Source organism: Equus przewalskii, chromosome 25, assembly GCF_037783145.1.
Source record: "Equus przewalskii isolate Varuska chromosome 25, EquPr2, whole genome shotgun sequence".
In the NCBI taxonomy this organism is placed as follows: domain Eukaryota; kingdom Metazoa; phylum Chordata; class Mammalia; order Perissodactyla; family Equidae; genus Equus; species Equus przewalskii.
Genome location: NC_091855.1, coordinates 33,540,166 through 33,560,422, shown reverse-complemented (window position 1 = coordinate 33,560,422; position 20,257 = coordinate 33,540,166). Strand labels below are relative to the sequence as shown.

General features: G+C 42.0%; 1 protein-coding gene across 19 annotated transcripts in view; it reads left to right on the top strand.

Moving 5' to 3' along the window:
* Positions 1-20,257, top strand: part of TTC7B (tetratricopeptide repeat domain 7B) — a 245,992-nt gene that overhangs the window by 61,583 nt on the left and 164,152 nt on the right. For 13 of the 19 annotated variants that reach the window (XM_070594407.1, XM_070594404.1, XM_070594410.1 and 10 more), the window contains one exon: positions 11,705-11,826. The exons of the other annotated variants lie outside the window; for them this stretch is intronic. In XM_070594407.1, the coding sequence (XP_070450508.1) occupies positions 11,705-11,826 (122 nt within the window). The remainder of the gene's footprint in view (positions 1-11,704; positions 11,827-20,257) is intronic. 19 annotated transcript variants of the gene reach the window in all.

Sequence of the window (20,257 nt, the reverse complement as noted above, 5' to 3'; positions counted from 1 at the left end):
TTGTTCTCTGGTCAGCATGGTCATAGCTGGAGTTTATTACCTCCTCGCTCCAGGATGAACTTGCAGTGACATAGCTGAGGTATTGGATTCAGCACTGGATTAGATTAAAGTTACTGTGTGTCTTGAGTTCAAACCAGATGTCTCAGGAAAAGTACTCAGTGCAACTGATGAGAAAGGCAGGGTGTGACTCTGGAGCCCACGTGGCTGTGCTTCTGGCTTTAAAATGTGAGACGGTAAAGAAGAGACACATCTTCCCTCCTTTGCCTTTTCCAGTCCCCGTCTTCTCAGTCAAGCCAAAGCAGCAGGTTGAAGTTCAAAGCTTAATGTAGTACATCTGAATAAATAGTTCCTCGAAGAAGTGTCAAGAAACTGGCCAGGCAGTGTGCTGTGATTCTGAGCCTTCCATCTGACTCGGATGGGAGGCTGCAACACACTTGAAACTGAGTTAGAGAAGTCTGGAAACCAGAACAGAGCAGTAGCTTATTTTAATTTCTATATATTCTCAGTTGGCCCTTGCCCTTATAATTTTATAGCATTAAAGAGTTTTATATCTGTCATTTTTCACTCGACATTATGTCAAGGCTTCAAAGTGTTTTCATGGCTGTATAATATTTCATCAAGTGGATGAACTCTATGGTATAATTAACTTATCATTGGGGATAAACTGTTGTTATAGATAATGCTGCAATGCCAAGCTTTCCCCCTTCTTTGCGTTGTTTCCTAAGGGCAGTTTCCCAGAAGTGGGGGTATTTTTAGCATTTTTTTTACCAATTAGACTACATAGTGTGTCTAATTGCTTTCTACAAGTTGTACTAACATCCACCTTTGGCAGTATAGGGAGGTTGTGGTTGCTTTGCAATCTTGATACGGTTGCTATTCCATAAAAGCTATCTTGCTCATTTGCTAGGTGAAAATGACACCTTGCATTTTTAGTTTGCATTTCTTTAATTATCAGTGAGGTTAAAGTTTTTCCATCTGTTTGCTTAGTAGTTATGATCCTTATCTTTTTTTAAAAAAATTATAGCATTGTTGAGATATAATTCACATCCCATGCAATTCATCCATTTAAAATGTACAGTTCAATGTTTTTAAATATATTCACAGAGTTATGCAACCATCACCAATATTTAATTTTAGAACATTTTTGTCACCCCAAAAAGAAACTTTGTACCCATTAGCAGTCACTCCCCATTTATCTCCGATCTCGCCAGTCTCTATAGCTTTGTATTTTCTGGACATTTCGTATAAGTAGAGCTACGCAATGTGTTATCTTTTATGAGTGGCTTCTTTGGCTTAGCATAATGTTCTCAAGATTCCTCCTGTGTTGTAGCAGGCATCAGTACTTTGTTTTTATTGTCAAATAACATGCCATTGTATGCATACACTACTTTGTGCTTCTCCATCTATCATTTTAACATTTATCATTTGGAATGTTTCCACTTTTTGACTATTATGAATAATACTGCTATAAATAATCATAAGCAAGATTTTGTGTGGACAAATGTTTTCATTTTTCTTGGGTATATACTTAGGAGTGGAATGGTAACTTTGTGTTTAACTTTGTCGTATTCCTTTTTTGTCTGTTTATACTTTCTGTCCAATTTTTGGATGTAGTGTTTTTCTTACAATTTAAATAAAGTCTTTGTATGATAAGTATGTTAACTCTTTATCATGTTTGTTCTGAATGTTTTCCCAATCAGTAACTTTCCATTTTTTAAGTTGCTCATAAATTTTAAATCTATATATAGTTGAATCTGATTATCTTTTTTATTACGTTTAGTTTATTTTTTAAAGCTGAAATATTAGGATAAGCCTCCTCTAGGATTTGAAAAGTTTTCAACCATTTTCTATGTTTTTTAAAAGAACTTTTAATTTCCAAATCTTCTTGGGATTTATTTTGGTGTATGATATTAGATATGAGTCTAAATGTTTTTCCCAAATTTCAGTGCCACTTTAAGATGATCTTATCTCCCTTTGTCATGTTTTCTGTCATATGTTTTAGGTCGTTCAGTAAATCTTTAGATACAGTGGTAATCTCTGGCTTTCTTGTTTTGTTCTGCTAATCTTATATTGCACCAACATGACACCGTTTAATAAGTATTTCTCTCTGAAGGGTTTTAACCTCTGAAGGATTAGTAACTACTTACTACTCTTATTTTCCAGAATATCCTTTGTCCTTTTCTGTTGACACTTCTAGATGAATTTTAGAATAATTTTGTTGAGTTCAAAAAAAATCCTATCGGGATTTGGTTGAATTTTGGTTGAAGTTATACATTAACTTGGAGAATTATATTTAGTCTTCACTCGTCTATGACCATGATATTTCTTTCTGTTTTGAAGACTTTTTGTTTTACAGATTTTAGTAGATTTATTTTATTCCCAGATCTTTTCTCTTTATATTGCTTTGTAAATAGGATATTTTTTCATTATATTTTGACATATAGCAATGCTTTTGATTTTTTAATTCACTTACCCGAACATTTATTGAGTGCCTTTTATGTTCTGCACACTGCCCTTGACACCAGGGGCGCTAGAATGAATGAGCCACAGAGCATGTCCTTAGGAAACTTATGATCTCATGGGGACACAGGTCCTTAACCAGTTTAGGAAGTGCCTTCGTGGGGACACTCAGAACTCTGCAAGCCCAGAGAAGGGTCTTGCACCAGTGTGGAAGTTCAGGGACGGCTCCTGGAAGAGATGACACTGGAGCTGAATGCTGAAGGCTAACAAGGATGGCAATTTAGAAGTATGAACAACAATGTTGAACTCTTCTATTAAAATAGCGTTGATTCTTCTCATTTTTCTAAGAATGTGAATATATGACAGAGGGATGATTTTTGTTGTTGTTTCTTCCTTTCTAGTATTTTCCATCTCATCTCCCTCTCGTGCCCTAACTCCAGACTTTCTAAAACAATGTCAACAAACAAAACTGGCGAAGAATGTTCTTATTTTGTTCCTACTTGAAAGTTACTCTTTAACACATCTCCATTAAGGATTGTAATGTTTATATGCTCTTTAAGTTTCTTTTTGGCAATTCATACAAATCATGTATATCCCCGTTATACAGATGAGGGCAGTCAAGATCTGAGAGATCAAAGGAGTTGTCCTAAGTCCACAAATGGACAGGAGTTGTCAGAACCAGACCTTGAGCCTCGATCTTTTGACTTAACATCTTTGGCCCCTTCCCCCTTGCTGTTGTGCTTCCTCAGTCGTTGGGCGTATGCTTTTGCAAGAGCAGGCTGCACTTGTTAAGGATACTTGTTGGCAGTCTTCTCAGAGGGAAGTGTTTATCCACAGAACAAGTGGTGGCTTCAACAGTGCCAAACAACGTTCCTGCCCAGGCCCAGGTGTGAGAGGCTCCTCGGGAGGAAGGGATTAAATCCAGGATGCTTAGACTTCAGGGTAAACCCCGAGCCAACTATTCCCTCTGCCTCCCCCCTTGCGTCTTCCCCAGTTTTTTCATTTATAACCTACAGCCTCATCCTGGCAACCCTGACCTCTCGTCTTCTAGACTGCTCTGCAAGCAAACACAGACTGGTGGGACAAAGGGAGAGAAACTGGACTGCAGAGTCTGGTGGACCTGGGTTTCAGCACCAGCTCTAGCACTTGCTAGTCACGTGATTCAGACAACTTACTCAATGGAGCGATCTCAGTTTCCCCTTCAGTAAAGAGAGGATATTAGTGTGTATCTCAGCGGGTTTTTGTGGGGGAATAAATGAGATAGGCTATGTACCCACATAGTGCCTAATATGTAGTAGATTACTTTCTTATTGACCTTTTTCTGCGTGTCTGATTGGCCCTCCAATTTTATTAATTGATTCATTTACTTCATATTTTGAGTTCTTACCCTGCACCAGACACTGCAGTAGATGCTGGAGATACGTATATTAGTAAATGAAATAGATGTAGCCCATGACTTTGTGGAAGTTGCAGCAGAGTGGAGGAAGATAGCCAGTAATCAAGTAAAAAAATCATTGATAAATGCAATGAAGGGATAGAATAGGATGCTGTGAGAGAATATAACAGAGGCGGGCCTACTTTTGTTAGGCGGTCAGGGAAGGCCCTTCCTGAGAAGGTGACAGTCAAGCTGATACCTGAGATATGAGAAAGAGCACAAGAGTAACATGATCCAGATTGTGAAAAAGAAAATTATTCAGGCTGCTTCTTGAGAGTGGAAGGGCGGTAAAGGAGCAAGAGAGGATGTGGAGACCCCATTTGGGAGGGTTTTGTAGAAATCTAACAGGAAGTGTTGGTAGCTTAGGTAAAGATAATGGTAGTGGAAATGGATAGTTACAGACAAATTTGAAAAATAATTAGGAGGTATAGATTAGATGTGAGAGTGTTAAGGTGTCAAGCCTTGCTTCCCAATGTCTTATTTGGGCAACTGGGTTGATGACATCATTTGTTAAGATGAGGTGATAATAGAGACTTCAGTTTTGGGCTGAGCCTGGACTCCTAGGAGTGTAATCATGCTCAAAGGTATTCTGGTGGCTCTTGTCCCAGGAAGGCATTCCAGGAGCTAGGAAGGAGATGCACAGAAAGGGACCCTTGAAGATGAGCCCCATCTCTAAGGTCTGGATGTTCAGACCCTTCCTGAGACTGAGGCTGGAGCAGGAGAACCAAGAATTTCCCCCTCCCACCACCGGACACATAACAAACATGGCACCAAGTAACAAGTAACAGCAGAATACTGCCAGGAAAGGGGCATGAGTATGGAGAGGAGCAACCCTATAGGAACTGCTGGAAACTGAGGGTGGAATAGAAGCACTGAGGAAAACCCTCTGGCACCCCAGGCCCCACCATAAGGACAAGTTAGCAGCCCAATGCTGGAGGAATTTGAAGTCTGTGGTGTGTTGAAGGTAACTATAGAAATAACAAAACCCAACCCCAGCTCAATTGCTGACTAGACTGACTCAATTCACCACACATATGGCCTGATATAGGGAGAGGGGTACCCATTTTCAGGTGTAAATATTATTTACCTCAGTCTGTTTTTCTATACGTAGTCATCAATATTAAATAAAAAGTTATAAGATACACATACATACACATACAAAAAGGAATTTTAAAAAAACATGAGAAATAAACAAAACCAAACCCAGAAATGACTCAGGTGTTGGAACTATCAAATAGAAACTTGAAAAGATCCATGAGTAATATGTTAAAGGATATTCTGGAAAAGATATACAACATACGTGAACAGATGGGAATTTCAGCAGAGAGATGGAAGCTATAAAAAAGTAAAATTGAAATGCTGGAAATAACAAAACACAATTTAAGAGATGAAGAATTTTTTCAATGGCTTTTTAGAAGACTGGCTATGGCTAAGAAAAAATCTTTTTGTTGAAGATAGGTTAACAAAGATTATTCAAACAGAAACACAAAAAAGAAAAAGAAAGGTGGGGAAAAAAAACAGAACAGAGCATCCAGGAGCTGTGGAAAAAATATCATACACATAATTGGTGTCCCAAAAGGAGAAGAGAGAGAAACTGGGACAGAAGAAATATTTGAAGAGAAAATGGCTAAGAATTTTTCAAAATTACTGAAACACAGCAAACCACATATCCAAGAATCTCAGAGAACCTGAAGCAGGATAAATACAAACACACAGAGACACATTGTAGTTAAACTGTTGAAAACCAAAAACAAAAATCTTGAAACAGCTAGAGAAAAAAGAAACTTTAAACAGAGAAAAATAAAGATGAGGGTTACAGAAGACTTGTCTGAAACTATGCAAGCCAGAAGACGTTGGAGAGACACCTTTAAAATATTGGATGAAAATTCTCAAACATCTTTCAAAAAAGAAGACAAAATACTTTTTGTCTTTTTAGGACAAACAGAAGTTGAGAGAATGCATTGCCAACAGACCTGTATGACAAAAAATGTTAAAGAAGTTCTTCAAGCAGAAAAAAATCCAGATCCACACAACGAAATGAAGATCATTATGAATGGTGACAATGAGGGTAAATATAAAAAGACTCTCTTATTTTTAATTTCTTTAAAAGATAATTGCCTAAACCAAAAATGGTAACAATGTATTTTAGGATTTATAACATAGAAGTAAAATGTGTGACAACAATAGCACAAAGATGGGGAGGAAATGGAAATATACTGTTTTAAGGGGTTTTATACTATATATCAATTAGTGTAGTATTATTTGAAGATACACTGTGATAAGCTGAAGAGTTATATTGTAAACCCTAGGACAACCACTAAAAAATGAGAAAAAAAGACATAAAAAACCAGTCGATAATGGAAATGAAATGGAATCATCAATTTTAAAAAAAGCAGAATGGGAGAGAAAAAAGGAACAAAGAACGTATGGGACAATAAAAAACAACTAGCAAGATGGTTCTAATAATGTCAATAATTACATTCACTATAAATGGTCTAAACACCCCAATTAAAAGGCAGAGATTTTCAGATTGGTCCAAAAGCAAAACAACTATATGTCATCTATAAGAAAACTATTTAAATAATATATGTAGATAGACAAAAAGTAAAGTTATATACCATGCAAACGATAATAAAAGCGAAGCTAGAGAAGCTGCATTATATTAGAAAGTAGAATTAGGAACACGGACTATTACAGGAGATAAAGGGAGATATTACATAATACAAGGGGTCAATTCATCAACAGGACCTTATAATCCTAAAAGTGTATGTACGTAATAATAAGCCTTCAAAATATATAAAACAAAATGTATAGAAGAATTTATAACATTAAATTCTTATGTTAGAAAGGAAGAAAATTTCAAATCAGTGATCTAAGTATCCAACTCAAAAAACTAGAAAAAGAAGAACAAATTAAAGCAAGTAGAAGGAAGGGAGTAATAAAGACTAGAACAGAAATTAGTGACATAAAAAACAGATAAACAGTAGAGAAAATCAGTGAAACCAATAATGGATTCTTTGAAAGAAGCAATAAAATTTTTAACCATTAATAAGATTGAACAAGAATAAAAGAGAGAAGACACAAATTATCAATACCCAGAAAAGAGGAGATACTACTATAGATCCATAGACATTAAAAGCTGTAAGGGGAAGTTATGACCAACTTTATGCCAATAAATTTGATCACTTATAGAAAATAGATAAACTCCCCGAAAACCATCAAAGCTCACTCAAGAAGGAATAGATAACCCAAATATTTCTACATCTATTAAAGAAATTGAATTTATAGTTAAAAATCTTCCCTTAAAGAAAACTGCAGGTTAAGTAGGCTTCATTGGTGAATTCTACCAAACATTTAAGGAAGAAATAATAGCAGTACTATAAAAACTTTCAGAAAATAGAAGAGGAGGAAAACATTCCCCAACTCATTTTTGAGACCATTATCTCTTATGAATATAGATGCAAATATCCTCAACAAAGATACTAGCAAACCTAATCCAGTGACATTCAGAAAGGATTATACACGGTGACGAAGTAAGATTCGTTTCAGGAACGTGAGGTTGATTTAACATACAGAAGTCAATTAGTGTAATACAACATGTCAGTAGAATATAGGACAAAAATCACATGATAATGATAATCTCAGTAGATGCGGAGAAAGCATTTGACAAAGTTCAACACCCTTTCGTAATCAAAACACTCAACAAACTAGGAATAGAAGTTAACATCCTCAACATGATAGAAAGCACCCATGCAAAACCCACATCTAACAGCACATGTAATTGTGAAAGTGTGGATGCTTTCCTCCTAAGATCAGGAATAAGACAAGGATGTCTGCTCTTGCCACTTCTGTTTAACAGAGGTTCTAGCTAGAGCAATTAGGCAAGAAAAAGAAATAAAAAGCATCCAGATTGAAAAGAGAGAAGTAACACTATCTCTATTTGCAGATTAAATGATCCCGTATGCAGAAAATCCTAAGGAATTCACACACAAAAAGCTATTATAACTAATAAACAATTTCAGCAAGGTTATAGGATACAAGGTCAATATACAAGTCACTTTTATTTGTATACACTAGCAATGAGCAAGCTAAAAGTGAAGTTAAGAAAATAATTTCACTTATAGTAGCATCAAAAAGATTAAAATACAGGGGCCAGACCCTTGGCCGAGTGGTTAACACGCTCTGTTTCAGTGGCCCAGGGTTTCGCTGGTTCAGACCCTGGGCACAGACATGGCACCGCTCATCAGGCCATGTTGAGGCGGCGTCCCACACAGCACAACCAGAGGCACTCACAACTAGAATATACGACTATGTGCTGGGAGGCTTCTTTGGGGAGAAGAAGAAGAAGGAAAAAATAAAGAAGATTGGCAACAGTTGTTAGCTCAGGTGCCAATCATTTTTTAATAAAAAAGGTTAAAATACATAGGATAATAAAAAGAAGTGCAAATCTTATACCCTGAAAACCACAAGTCACTGTTGAAAGAAATGAAAGAATACCTAAATAAATAAGACGTCCCATGTTAATGGATCAAGAGACTTAATTTGTTAAGATGGCAATACTCCCCAAATTGATCTATAAATTCAACCCAATTCCTATCAAAATCTCAGCTGCCTCTTTTTGCAGAAATTGACAAGCTGATTCACAAATTAAAATGGAAATGCAAGGGACCAGAAGAGCCAAAACAGTCTTAAAAAAGAACAAAGTTGAAGGACTCACACTACCTGATCTCTAAACTTACTACAGAGCTACAATTATCAAGACAGTGGACACAATTAGTATTCCTGAAAAAGAAAATGGAAAAAAATGGAATAGATAAAAAATACAATTATATAATCAAAGAGAAATTCTTCAACAAAGGAAAACTATATTGAACACTTGCTGTGGACTGTGCCATGTTCTATCCATTCGTTATCTCATTTAGTCCGTAGGACCATGCTAAGGGAAAAGTTCTATTGCCGTCTCCATTCTACCAACGAGAAAACCCAAGTTTAGAGAGGCTGTGACTTGCCCAGAGCAGTGGAGCTGGGCTTTCGACCCAGAATGGCAGCCTGACTCGAGTGCGTCACTCTATACTACAGATCTGAATTTGTAGATTGAGGGTTCATGCTATGTTCCAAGAACTACAGACATGAAATGATGAATGGCAAAACAACTCCTGGTAGATTTTCTAGACGTCAAGGAAAAAAGAATTGCTCTTTGCAGATCACCTACAGGGAGAACAGTAACCTGTCTTCTAAGTTCTTCACAGCAACTTCCATGTTCCAAAGGAGAAAACGTGTGAAATCCAAGAATGTCATACTCAGTCAGGTTTAGAGAAAGAGAGGCAAGAGACAGACATTCTCAACACACAAGAATTCAGAGCCTATAGCATCATGAGCCCTTTTGGGCAATATTCTACCAACCAAGAATTGATTCAAAGTAAAGAATTCAAGAAACAATGACTGCATTTTAACAGAGAACTGATGCAAAACAATTATTGGGTAGAACATGATTGCTAGGAACCTTGGCAATATAAAAATAGTAATATAACAAAAATAGGGGACTGAGGAGAAGCCAGAATAGAAGGTAGTATGAATATGTTAATTTCCTCATGTTTATCATGGGTCAATAAATACTGTATAAAGTTGAGATTTATAGGTAAAAGAGTGACTTTCCCTCTCTGTGTGTCTCTCCCCCCCCCCACCACACACATACACATAGATAACATATATATACACGCATACATACATATAATAAATATAAGATATATTTTTAAGTTTAGAGAGACCTTCTATGGACTATGTGTAAAAAACCACATTTTTCTGATGTTGAGTGATTACTTTGGTCACACTTTAGTTTCTCATGTTAAATTTAATTGAAATTAAGTGTAATGGTTTAAATTTAAAACTAGCATATGTAACACAATCTCAGTTGTTTTTTTCCCGAGGAAGATTAGCCCTGTGCTAACACCTGCCAATCCTCCTCTTTTTGCTGAGGAAGACTGGCCCTGAGCTAACATCCATGCCCATCTTCCTCTACTTTACATGTGGGACGCCTACCACAGCATGGCGTGCCACACGGTGCCGTGTCCGCACATGGGACCCAAACTGGCGAACCTTGGGCCAGTGAAGTGGAATGTGCGCACCTAACTGCTGCACCACCAGGCCGGCCCCAAAATCTGTTTTGGTAAAATGATTTTTATATTTCTCTCCTCTTGATACGTATGTATACAGAGTTATCTGGATTATTGTTCAATAAATGTTAGCTGGTTATTTCTGTGTGGTGGGAATTTTGAGATGATTTTTAATTTTCTTTTTCGTACTGTACTGAGTTGTTTTTTTCTTTAAAATAATCATGGCATTTTTTTTATATTAAAAAACTATTCTCCAAAGCAGATGAAGGATAGTTTTTACAAGTTTCAGTGTTGGACCTCCAAGTCCAGCTCCAGGAAGAGATGTCAAGGAAGTAGTTGGAATATGAGTCTGGAGATACAGAGGGAAGTCTGGACTAGTGATTATAAATTTGGGAGCTGGCAGCATATAGATGATGTTTGAAGCTCGGAGGAATGGATGAGATCATCTTGAGAGCAACTTAGCAAAGAAAGGACAAGTGCCCAGGACTGCACTCTGTATCTCTGACACGTAGAGGATGGGTAGGGAGGAGCCTGCAGTGGAGCCAAAAACGACGGCTCCCAGAGGTAGGAGGAACACCTCCCTCTGAGCACTTGCAGAGCCAAGTCCTTTGCTGGGAAGGAGCCAGGCAGTTTTAATGAGATACTGGGAGGTAGTTCAAATGTAGGAGTTGCCCACCTGGACGTTGCTCCACACCGTCTTGTTCATTGTGTGTACTTTTCTTTTGCCCAAAGCTCGCAAGTTAGAGAACTAGCAATTACTTCAACTCCATTTGGAGAATGATTTCAAGACCGCTAGAGTATTTGGGGTTTGGCTAACAGCTGGATCTTTGAAGAGCTGCTGACTCTCAGCAAATGCGGACAGCATGTTTGGAGAACACTTGTATGGTTTTTAAATGGGCCACAAGAAGCTTGTGTGATAAATGCTTTATTTGGCTTGTGAGTTTAAAGAGAGTGGCCTCTGTAATAGTAGATATGTGTTTATACTTCACCATGACCCACTCAACTTGCAAGTCTTTGTCCTGATTACTTGGCAGTCTTTCTTGCAGAGCTAAAAGTTTAAACCTTTGAAACCTCATTAGCTGTTGACAAGAGGTCGGGTTTTGGGAGAGAGGGAGCTAAGTTTGTTTTTCTCAGCTCTCCCCTTGAGGATAGATGATTGTTGCTCAGACCACAGGCCTCAGCTTTGAAGCCTAGAGAGTTCGCCCTCTCTGGTTAATTCTGGGGCCAGCGCCAATCACGGCACTTCTCAGCTCTTGTCAGAGCTCCTTAAGCTTGCGTAGGGCTGAAGCTGCAGCCTGCTCATCAGTGACCTAGGCCGCTAGTGGATGATGACTGTTTCTGCCCATTGCTGGGACCTGCTTCTGTATCACTCAGCCCCCTGGCAATATCCTGGCAATATCCTGGCAATATCTGGCAGATCTTCTCCACCTCTGATGCTTCTCCTGGCACCCTGCACTCCTCAGCCCTCGGTGCCAGGAGGGCCACGCTTGCCCCTGGGTTGCTTGGTTGCTCCCTGTCTCGTAGAACTCATTCTCTCTGCTTCTCCAATCCTTGCACTTCCACACCAGTGCCCGTGCACTGATGTTTGCAGAAGGAAGTTGATTTTTCGAGCTGTGTGGCACAATTAGAGATAGGGTTTGAAGGAAGTAGGTGTGGATGTGGATCTGATTAGTTTTCCGATTTTCTCCTCTTCTAGGTCATATTTACTAATATTCAAAACAGAAGCCCTAAGCCTGGCCCTGCTCCCCACGATCAAGAACTAGGTTTTTTCCTAGAAACAGGACTTCAGAGAGCCCATGTCCTCTATTTCAAAAATGGGTAAGCCTTCTTCATTTTTTAAATCAATTTCCTAAAGAAGGAAAATAGAAAGCCTTGTAATGCTGTCTTCGGTTTAGTTATCATAATAGAGCAATTTTAAATATGAACTACAATTGAAATATTTTTTTAAAAGAATGAACAGAGGCTCCTTTGTCTCTTCTCCATCTGGCTCTCTCGCTTTCCCAGGAGATTTGAAGCGGGGAGAAGGGAGGGAGGAGGTCTCCTATGTGAGTACGAGTCACAGGCATGGAGCACCAAGACCAGGTGGGGTGGATCTGATGGGAGCTGTGCTTTACTCTGCCTTCCTCCGTGGGTGTGGGACTGGACAGGCCACACCTCTTTGCTGGGGGAAAAGTTAGTGAATTGGAAACCCTGGCACCCAGGGTCATCTCCCTTTGGATGGCTGATCAGGTCAGAGAATTGGATTTGCCAAGTCTCAGATGGTTCTTATGTAAGTGAGTGTGGCTCTGATGCCACACAAGAACATTTTCTACTTGAACTGCCTTTGAAAAGAGTTTAAGAGCCTGAACATAAGGGATAGCTCTCTAATGCATTTGATGTTTGTTTTCCTTTTCGTGCTGCTCTTATGAGAGATGCAATGGTTCTGTTCCAAATCTCTTCAGCTGTCCCTTGTTTTGACATTGTGCTGCAGGATAGATATGCATGAAGACCAACAGTAGGTATCTGGCTCCTCTGTAGCTCCTCCTAGGTTGTGCACAGGAGGCATTTAGAGGCCCACTCCCCTCCCTCTAGGAGTAGTCAAGTAGTGCTTTGAACGGCAGAGGGTCACGAGTTCCAGCCTTTAGAGAAATGAACGATGGAGTTGCTCCCTCTTCATTTTTAAGAGCTTCAAACCTTGGGGTGTAGCTCGTGGAAGTGGGATTTCATCTGCCTGGTGGCCCAGAGCCACATGTATCCATTTTCCATTTGTTGGGAGTAAATGCTTATTTTCCAAATTGTATTAAACTGTTTGTGGAGAAGGCCTGCTTTGCTCCAAAGGCTACCGGTTCAGATTGGCATAGCCCATGTCAGGCCACAGTGAACACCCTAAGGTTTGAATAGCTTGGCAGCTTTGACATGAAGATGCTCCTGAGTTTGATCTCATCTGCCACTGATTGAGATCATCTGAGCAACGGTGCGTGTCCCCTAAGCTGAATTTTGAGCTCTATTTTCTTCGCTGTTTTAAATAGAGTGAGAAGGGAGGGAATGTGGAATATTTTTCTAGTGACCTGTTTCTTCTCCCTTTTCACAATCAATGGTGGTCATCACAGAGGAGCCTCCAACCTTGCTCTCCCTCCCTCTAACCTGTGAGTGTCTGTGGTTGACATGCAAAGCCAGAGGCAGGAATGAATTCTCCTGGGCTCTCACGCATGCTCAGTACCTTCTACTGAAAATGCTTTGTGTGAAATTGATAGGGGTGAGCTGGGTAACACATTTTCATCTTCAAAGGCTGTTCATTAAGGAGGGAGAAGCAGGACTATTGGACTCTGACCTCCTGCCCTGAACCATTAGCTGCCCACTGGATCCAACTGAAAAATAATAGTGATGAGAGGTTTGTACTAACTGATGGATTACATGCCAGAATTGCTTCCTGGCTCATTTCTCACTTTATTTTACCCAAGTTCAAGGAGATTCCCACTGACATAGCCAAAGTTAAGAGACTGCATAGCTTCGAAGCCTTTTCTCCTCTTTTCTTGTCCTCTCGCTCTTCTCTCTGGGCTCTAAAGACCAGTGATGGGGTTGGGCCAGCTACTCTAGAGGGTTCTTGCCAGCTGCAGTGTTCTAAAGGCTGGCATTGTGCAACAGTGATAAGAGATTACTTTTGGGTAAGTAGAGGGGAAGGCCAGTTTTGAGACCACAAAATATGATGAAAGGAGAGAAACTAGTGGGAGGTTTTAGACAAGGCAAATGCTGTCGGAGCTGCCTGACTTATACCAGTGGGTTACTCAGGGCCCAGGAGCCACACCTGGGGGTAATTGGTCACTGGAGGCCTAACCAGTATCCATGGAGCAAGTGGGACAAGTGGAGGTAGCTGCTGTCCCTAAGCACCGGTGGCTTCTCATAGTTCTGTTCTCTGATATGCTTGCTCCTTTGTCATCTCACTCCTTCTTTGTTTTTCCTGCACTTTTTTTTTGAGGAAGATTAGCCCTGAGCTAACATTTGCCTCCAATCCTCCTCTTTTTGCTGAGGAACATGGGCCCTGAACCAACATCTGTGCCCGTCTTCCTCTACTTTATATGTGAGATGCCTGCCATAGCATGGCCTGAGGAGTGGTGCATATGTCCACACCCAGGATCTGAACTGGCGAACCCTAGGCCGCCAAAGTGGAGCACGTGAGCTTAACCACTGTACCACCAGGCCAGCCCCTTTCTGCACTTTTAAAAATTTATATCTGGAAGGATATAATGGATAAGGTTTGACTGATTTTCAGGGATAAGGAGATGCATTATAGAAGAGTTTGGCAATAAGAGATGGAAATTAATAAGGTGCATCTTTTTCTTTAGAAATAAACATATTCAACTTTTTAGCTGTCATCCCTGAGGACTTAATCAGTTATAGTAATCTATCTTATTCTTTTACAATTCTCCCATCTTTTCCAAGAGTAAGTGCCAAACTGGTGAACTTGGGTCTCTTTCAGAAAGAACCTGACCCCAGGACCAGTTCCTGGGCCCCTCTCAAGCCCTGAGATCCCGGTGGCGCTGTTTACCAAGTGCTTTTAGTTCTTCCTCAGCGAGCCTCACCTCATCTCTTCACCTCCACAGGGCCCTGTGAGGTTGGCAGTGGAAGTGGTACTGCCCCTGGCCTACACACAGTGACCCGGCTGCCGGCTTCTGCCTTCAGCCTTTTTAGCACTGCTGTCGCTCTGTGTGGAGGGGCTTAGTCCGACCCTCAAATGGTGGCCTTGTCCGTTGCCCTGCCTCTCTGTCGGGGAGCACTCGGCCCCTGGACAGCGGTTGCCTGGGGAATGGTTCCTGGCCTCTGCTGATTGGTGTTTATTCCTCAGGTCTCATCTACCGCCTGTCACAAGTCAGCTGTTTCTTGTTCTCCCCCTTCCCCCTCTTCTCTCTCCTCCCCTCCTTTCTTCTCCCTCTGTCCTTCCTCCTTCCTTCCCTCTCCTTGTTGCCCTCTCACTCTCCCTTCTCCCTGGGCCCCTCCTCCCTGCTCCTCTGTTCTCTTTCCTCCTTGGAGGGAGAGAATGACTACCTGCTGCCGTCCAGCCCCAGTGCCCCTGGGCATGGTCTGACTTGGACCCACCCATGTCTATTTCACATCTATTTCTCTTACCCCTCTGGGTGGCAGCAGCAAGCCTGTTAAGGATGAGAAAACATCTTGCTCAGGCTCTGCAGAGGGTGAAATCAGAGAACCGCAGCCTGAGAGGGCCAGGACCGCTGCCTTGGAGGGCTCTCAAATTACCTTGCCTACAGCAGGTACTCGGATGAGGGGCAGCCAAGGGCGTTGGAGCCAGAGGATCTGGATTTGGAACCGGCCCTTCTCCTCCCTGTGTGTCAATTTCTTTATCTGTAAAATAGGGCCAATACCACCTCATGGAGCTATGGTGAGGCGCAAATAAGAAAATGTGTGTGGAAGCATTTCGTGAAGCGTCAGGCCGACAGCAAGTGGTAAATTGTAATTTCCAGTGAGGGTGATGCCCGGCCGCCTTTCTAGCTGGAAGTGGGACCAGATGAAGGTCAGACTCCAGTTAAAGTGGAAGTTCACAAAGCAGGTGCCACTCATTTGATTGCTAAGCCTCGCCCCACCACAGTTTTCCAGAAAAGGCAGTTATTTGTGACTGCTGGTTTAAGTGAGCTCTGCTTAAGATGCATAACAATTAGCCTGGGGAACCCAGATAACCGATGGCCCTGTCAGTGTTCCAGAGAGGGGAGGGGGCTGCTGGTCTGATGCAGTAGCATTGGGTATGCTTTGGGCAGCATAGCTAGGGGCAGAGAAACAGCCTCAGCCTGGGGCTCCCCTCAGCCTTCTAAGGAGAAGAGAAATGTTGCCACCCACTTGAGTCCTTGCAGCCAGAATTGCCAGAGAAGCTTGGGTTTTAGATGCCAATTATTTGCTGCATGTTGTTTTAGGAATATTTAGCCATCTCTTATGAACAGAGGGTAGCAAAGACATTTCAAGTAACCTTGCTTCTTGTCAGCCGTGTCAGATGTACTGGGTGAACAAAATGGATTGCAGTGTGTGTTTTCTCTGGTTCTGAGTTGGTTTTCCTTCAGGGAGGGTGGGGGTAAATTGAAGCAAGAAGGCAAAGGACCATCAATACCTGGGAGATGTGCCTGTGGGGTTGCACTCTCTCCTGCAGTGCGTCACTCAAGCGCATCACAGAGTTCTGCCTGGGAGACCTTGACTTGGAGAAAGTAGGAAGTCAGGCAGTGTGGCCAGACTTTGGGCTCCCCTGAGGTCCTTGCAGCCATGCCAGGGAATAAAGTGGTATCGAGGGCTTTTTGGAGTTCTCCTATAGTCAATCACCACTACATATTGCCTTCAAATAGACTACTAGTCACCACTAAGCATTGGCTTTGAAAAGTGTTTAAACTTCCCCAGTAATCTTGATGCCCTTTGCAACTGTTCAGCTCTGCTCCATGTAGCCTAGAATGAGGAGGCAGAAAAAGGGGCTGTGAGGCCTCCAGTGTGTCCTGCAGGCTGCAGAATAGGATGCTTCCTGGGTTGGTGGCCTCGGAGACAGCAGTAGCAGCAGACAGGCTCCCACAGTCCGTGCGGTCGTGGGGAGGGTGCCGGCTAGGAAGCCAGGGGGTTTTGCTTGAGCACTGGTCTCCCCAGGCATTGGAGCAGCTCAGTCCTGGCCTTTGCATTCTAGCACTCGGGCTATCTTCCCTCGTGCAGGGGCAGGAAGTGTTCACTTTTTAAACTGCACACTGCTTTTTACATTACAAGTCAAATGCGATGAACATAAGAGAATTCAGACACACTTCCACTAAGCATTTAATGTGTATCAACTTTTTGTACATGACATTCTTCGAGAGTCAGAGATTAAAAGAAATAGCCCTGCACTCTGGGAGGTAGGAGAGAAGAAGAAGGGTCAGACAGGAAGGTGAGTAACTTTAAGGGTTACAGTATAGTTGTATAAATGAGTAAACAATGAAGAACACTTGATCACTTTAGCAAGCTGAAGTTTCCGGGCCCATTCATTCATTCAGTAGGGTCATTTATTCATTTATTTAAGGAGGATTAATTGCATACTTCTTCAGGGCCAGTCCCTATCTTAGGCACTGTGAAGGTCATGGGGAAAAGAGTGACACAGTCCCTGCCCTCCTAGAACTTACGGTCTCAGAGAAATAAGAATTAAAACAAGCAGTTTCAGGATAGTTTGTACGCGTTGTGACAGGGCAAGTCCAAGTTGCCACAAAAGCAGGTAAGAAAGGTGCAGGTTGAGACGGCTGCAGGATTTGGGAAGGGGAGGAAAGCTTAGGAGAAGTGGGCTTGAAATGATGTAGATGCAGAGAGATTGGGGAGAGCCAGGGTACGTTCCAAGTAGTTGGTGGAAACATGGAGCTGGCACTGTCCTCAGTATTGTATATGTTCTGCAGGGTAAGAGGAGACCACTCTGGTTGGAGTGAAGGTTTATATAGAAATCTGTGGACTTTTCTATAAACTCTCATATGGGACCTGGCATGTAGTAGCTTTGGTCAGTCATCCAACAAGTATTTACTGAGTTCTGCTGTGTGCCAAGTGCTGTGCTTGGTACTACATTGATGAATATAAGAGACATAGTCCGGCTCGCAGGGAAGATACAGTCTAGTGAGGAAGACAGATAATAAGTAAACCAATGTATGTAATTACAAATTGTAGTAAGTGCTAGGAAATGAATGGGTGCAGGGAGAGCAAATAACGAAGGGCACTTGCCTAGATAGGGTGGTCAGGCCATGCCTCCTCAGGAAGTGACACTGAGACCAAGACTTGAAGGATAAGAAGGCGGTAACCATGCCAACAGCAGGAGGAAGAGTACTGCAAGCAGAGGGCCCAACATGTGCAAAGGTCTTGACCCAGGAAAGAGCACAATGTGTTGAAGAATCTGAAAGGAGTCCAGTGTGGCTGAAGCAGAGTTGGAAGGAGGAGAGTCACAGACTCTCTCAGTCTGGCTTACCCTGAAGAAGGCAGGTCTACTATGGCAGCATACGTCGGGAGGGTAGTGACTGTCCAAAGACAAACCCCCAAGTCACCAGAACAAAGTGAGGTGATAATGAGGGGCAAGGCGTTAGATGCTTACCTCAAAGATGACAGTGGTAGTAGAGACCAAGAGAAGTGGATGGATTTGAGATATATATTAGAACTACTGGTGTTAGAACTAGCTGATAAATTGGGTTTGGGGAAGAGAGGGGGAGGGAAACAGAGGGATCAGGGATGACTCCTCAGTTTCAGTTGAGCAGAGTTGGTTAGATGCAGTGAGGGCAAGGAGAGGATCAGATTTGGGAAAGGGGAAATCAAAGATTTGCCTTTGGATTGTGTTAGGTTTGAGATGCCTGTGAGATGTCTAAGTGGAAGTGTCAACTAGGAAATGTGTGAGCACAGAGGGGAGGTTGGAGCTTGAGTTATGAATTGGGAGTTTCAGCATATTGATTATATTTAAAGCCCTAGACTGGATGGGATGAGTGAGGGACAGAGTGTAAAGAGAGAAGTGAAGACAGCCCGGGACCCAGCCCAGAAACCTGTGTAAGATGGAAGTTGGCTAAAGGAGGAGCCTTTGGAGGGGCTGCCTGAGGTGCGAGGTGCACCACGAGCGTGTGTTCTCGTGAAAGCCTAAAGGGGAAAGTGTGCTGGGAAGGAAGAAGGCTCACCTGTGTTGAATGGTGCTGGGGGGTTAATAAGGGTAAAGACCAAAGCACCGGAGTAGGTAACATGGAGGATATTTATGACCTCGAAAAGAATTTTGGTGGGATGGTAAGAGTGGAAGCTAGATTGGGGACAGAGAGGAGCAAATGACACAGGAGGAAGTGGCAGCACCATATGTGGGTCACTTTCAATAAATGCTATTTCCTTTTCCAAGGTAGAGTTCTTCCTGGAAGGATGAATGGTAGAAAGATGATAGAAGACTAAAAACTACGCTAAGGAATAGAGAATTCATTCTCCAGGTGTGGAGGAGCCATTGAATCACAGGGTCGGGTATCAGGAAGGGCCAAGAATAGGGTAGTTCGTTTGGCCGGAATCTAGTGCCAGCAGAGTCATTTCCACCATTTTAGCTGGACTTGGTTCATTTGACGTGGTTTTGGGCCACAGGCTACATTCTGACCTTAGCGGGAACCAGGGTAAGTTACCCAGTTGATTGAGAGGAAGATGGGGGCGATGGAGGGAGTGCAGGAGAGGGGAGGGTGTTGATGCAAGGGGGCTACTTCCTCTATGGCACCAGCTTCAGAAGGGAAGTTTATGGGGCAGTGTGAGTCCTGCTGCCTGGCCAGCCTGGGCCACCTTGGTGATGCCACATGTCATGCAGGCAGTCACATGTCTAGAAGGCTTCTGATCAACCTAGCTTACCATGCTAAGCACTTCATATGAGTCATTTCACTGCTAAGGAAATATAATTGAACTGACAGTGGGGTATACAATCTGAAAAACCTGGAGTCCAGATGTATTAGAGCACGTTTGTTTTAATCGCTGCCCTTTATAGATGAGGAATCTGAGATACATAGAAATCAAGTTCAGTAATCATTCAATAAATACTACGTTTATCAAGAACCTTACTAGGTTACTTACTAGTGCCAAACATTGCTGTAAGCGGACGAGTCAGACCCAATCACTGCCTTTATGGAGTGTGCATTTTGGTTGGGGAAACAGTCAGTAATAAGAGAATATGATTTATTCAGGGTCACATAACTAGTTGGTGGCAGAGCTGGGACCTGTGCCTCCTTCTCCTTGACACCCAGACCGGGTTTCTTACCACTTGGACCATTTTGTCCATACCCTGTTAGTACTTGTCTTGAAAATGGAGTACTCAGTAGCACAGCTCGAAGGCATACATTACACTTAGAGAATAAAGACTTTTAAAAAGCCAGTCTAGATGTAATTATTTATGTTATAAAAAGCGTCAGCCAAATCTTCTCTGTTTTGTTTAAAATGTAGACTAAGTCTGCTCATTCCTTAATGTCATCAAAACTTTAGTATGAAAACAAAGGAATCTTCGTCAGTTTTAATTATGAAACTCCAAGACCACTTTCAGTGATGAATTATGGAGAACGAATTTTGGGGAACAGGTAATTGCTTTCAGTGTACTTCTTAAGTGCCGGCACTTAATGAGTGTTAGGGTCCTGTGCTGTTTGAAGCTTTATCAGCATTCAACGAGGTGGGTGCTTCCATGTTGGTCTGTCCTTGGCTTCAGCAAAGTAGGTCACTTCGGGCTTCCCAAGTGCAGGGGGGTGGGGCGGGCGTCGGGGGACTAGTGAACTAATTGGCAGTAATTGCATCTCGC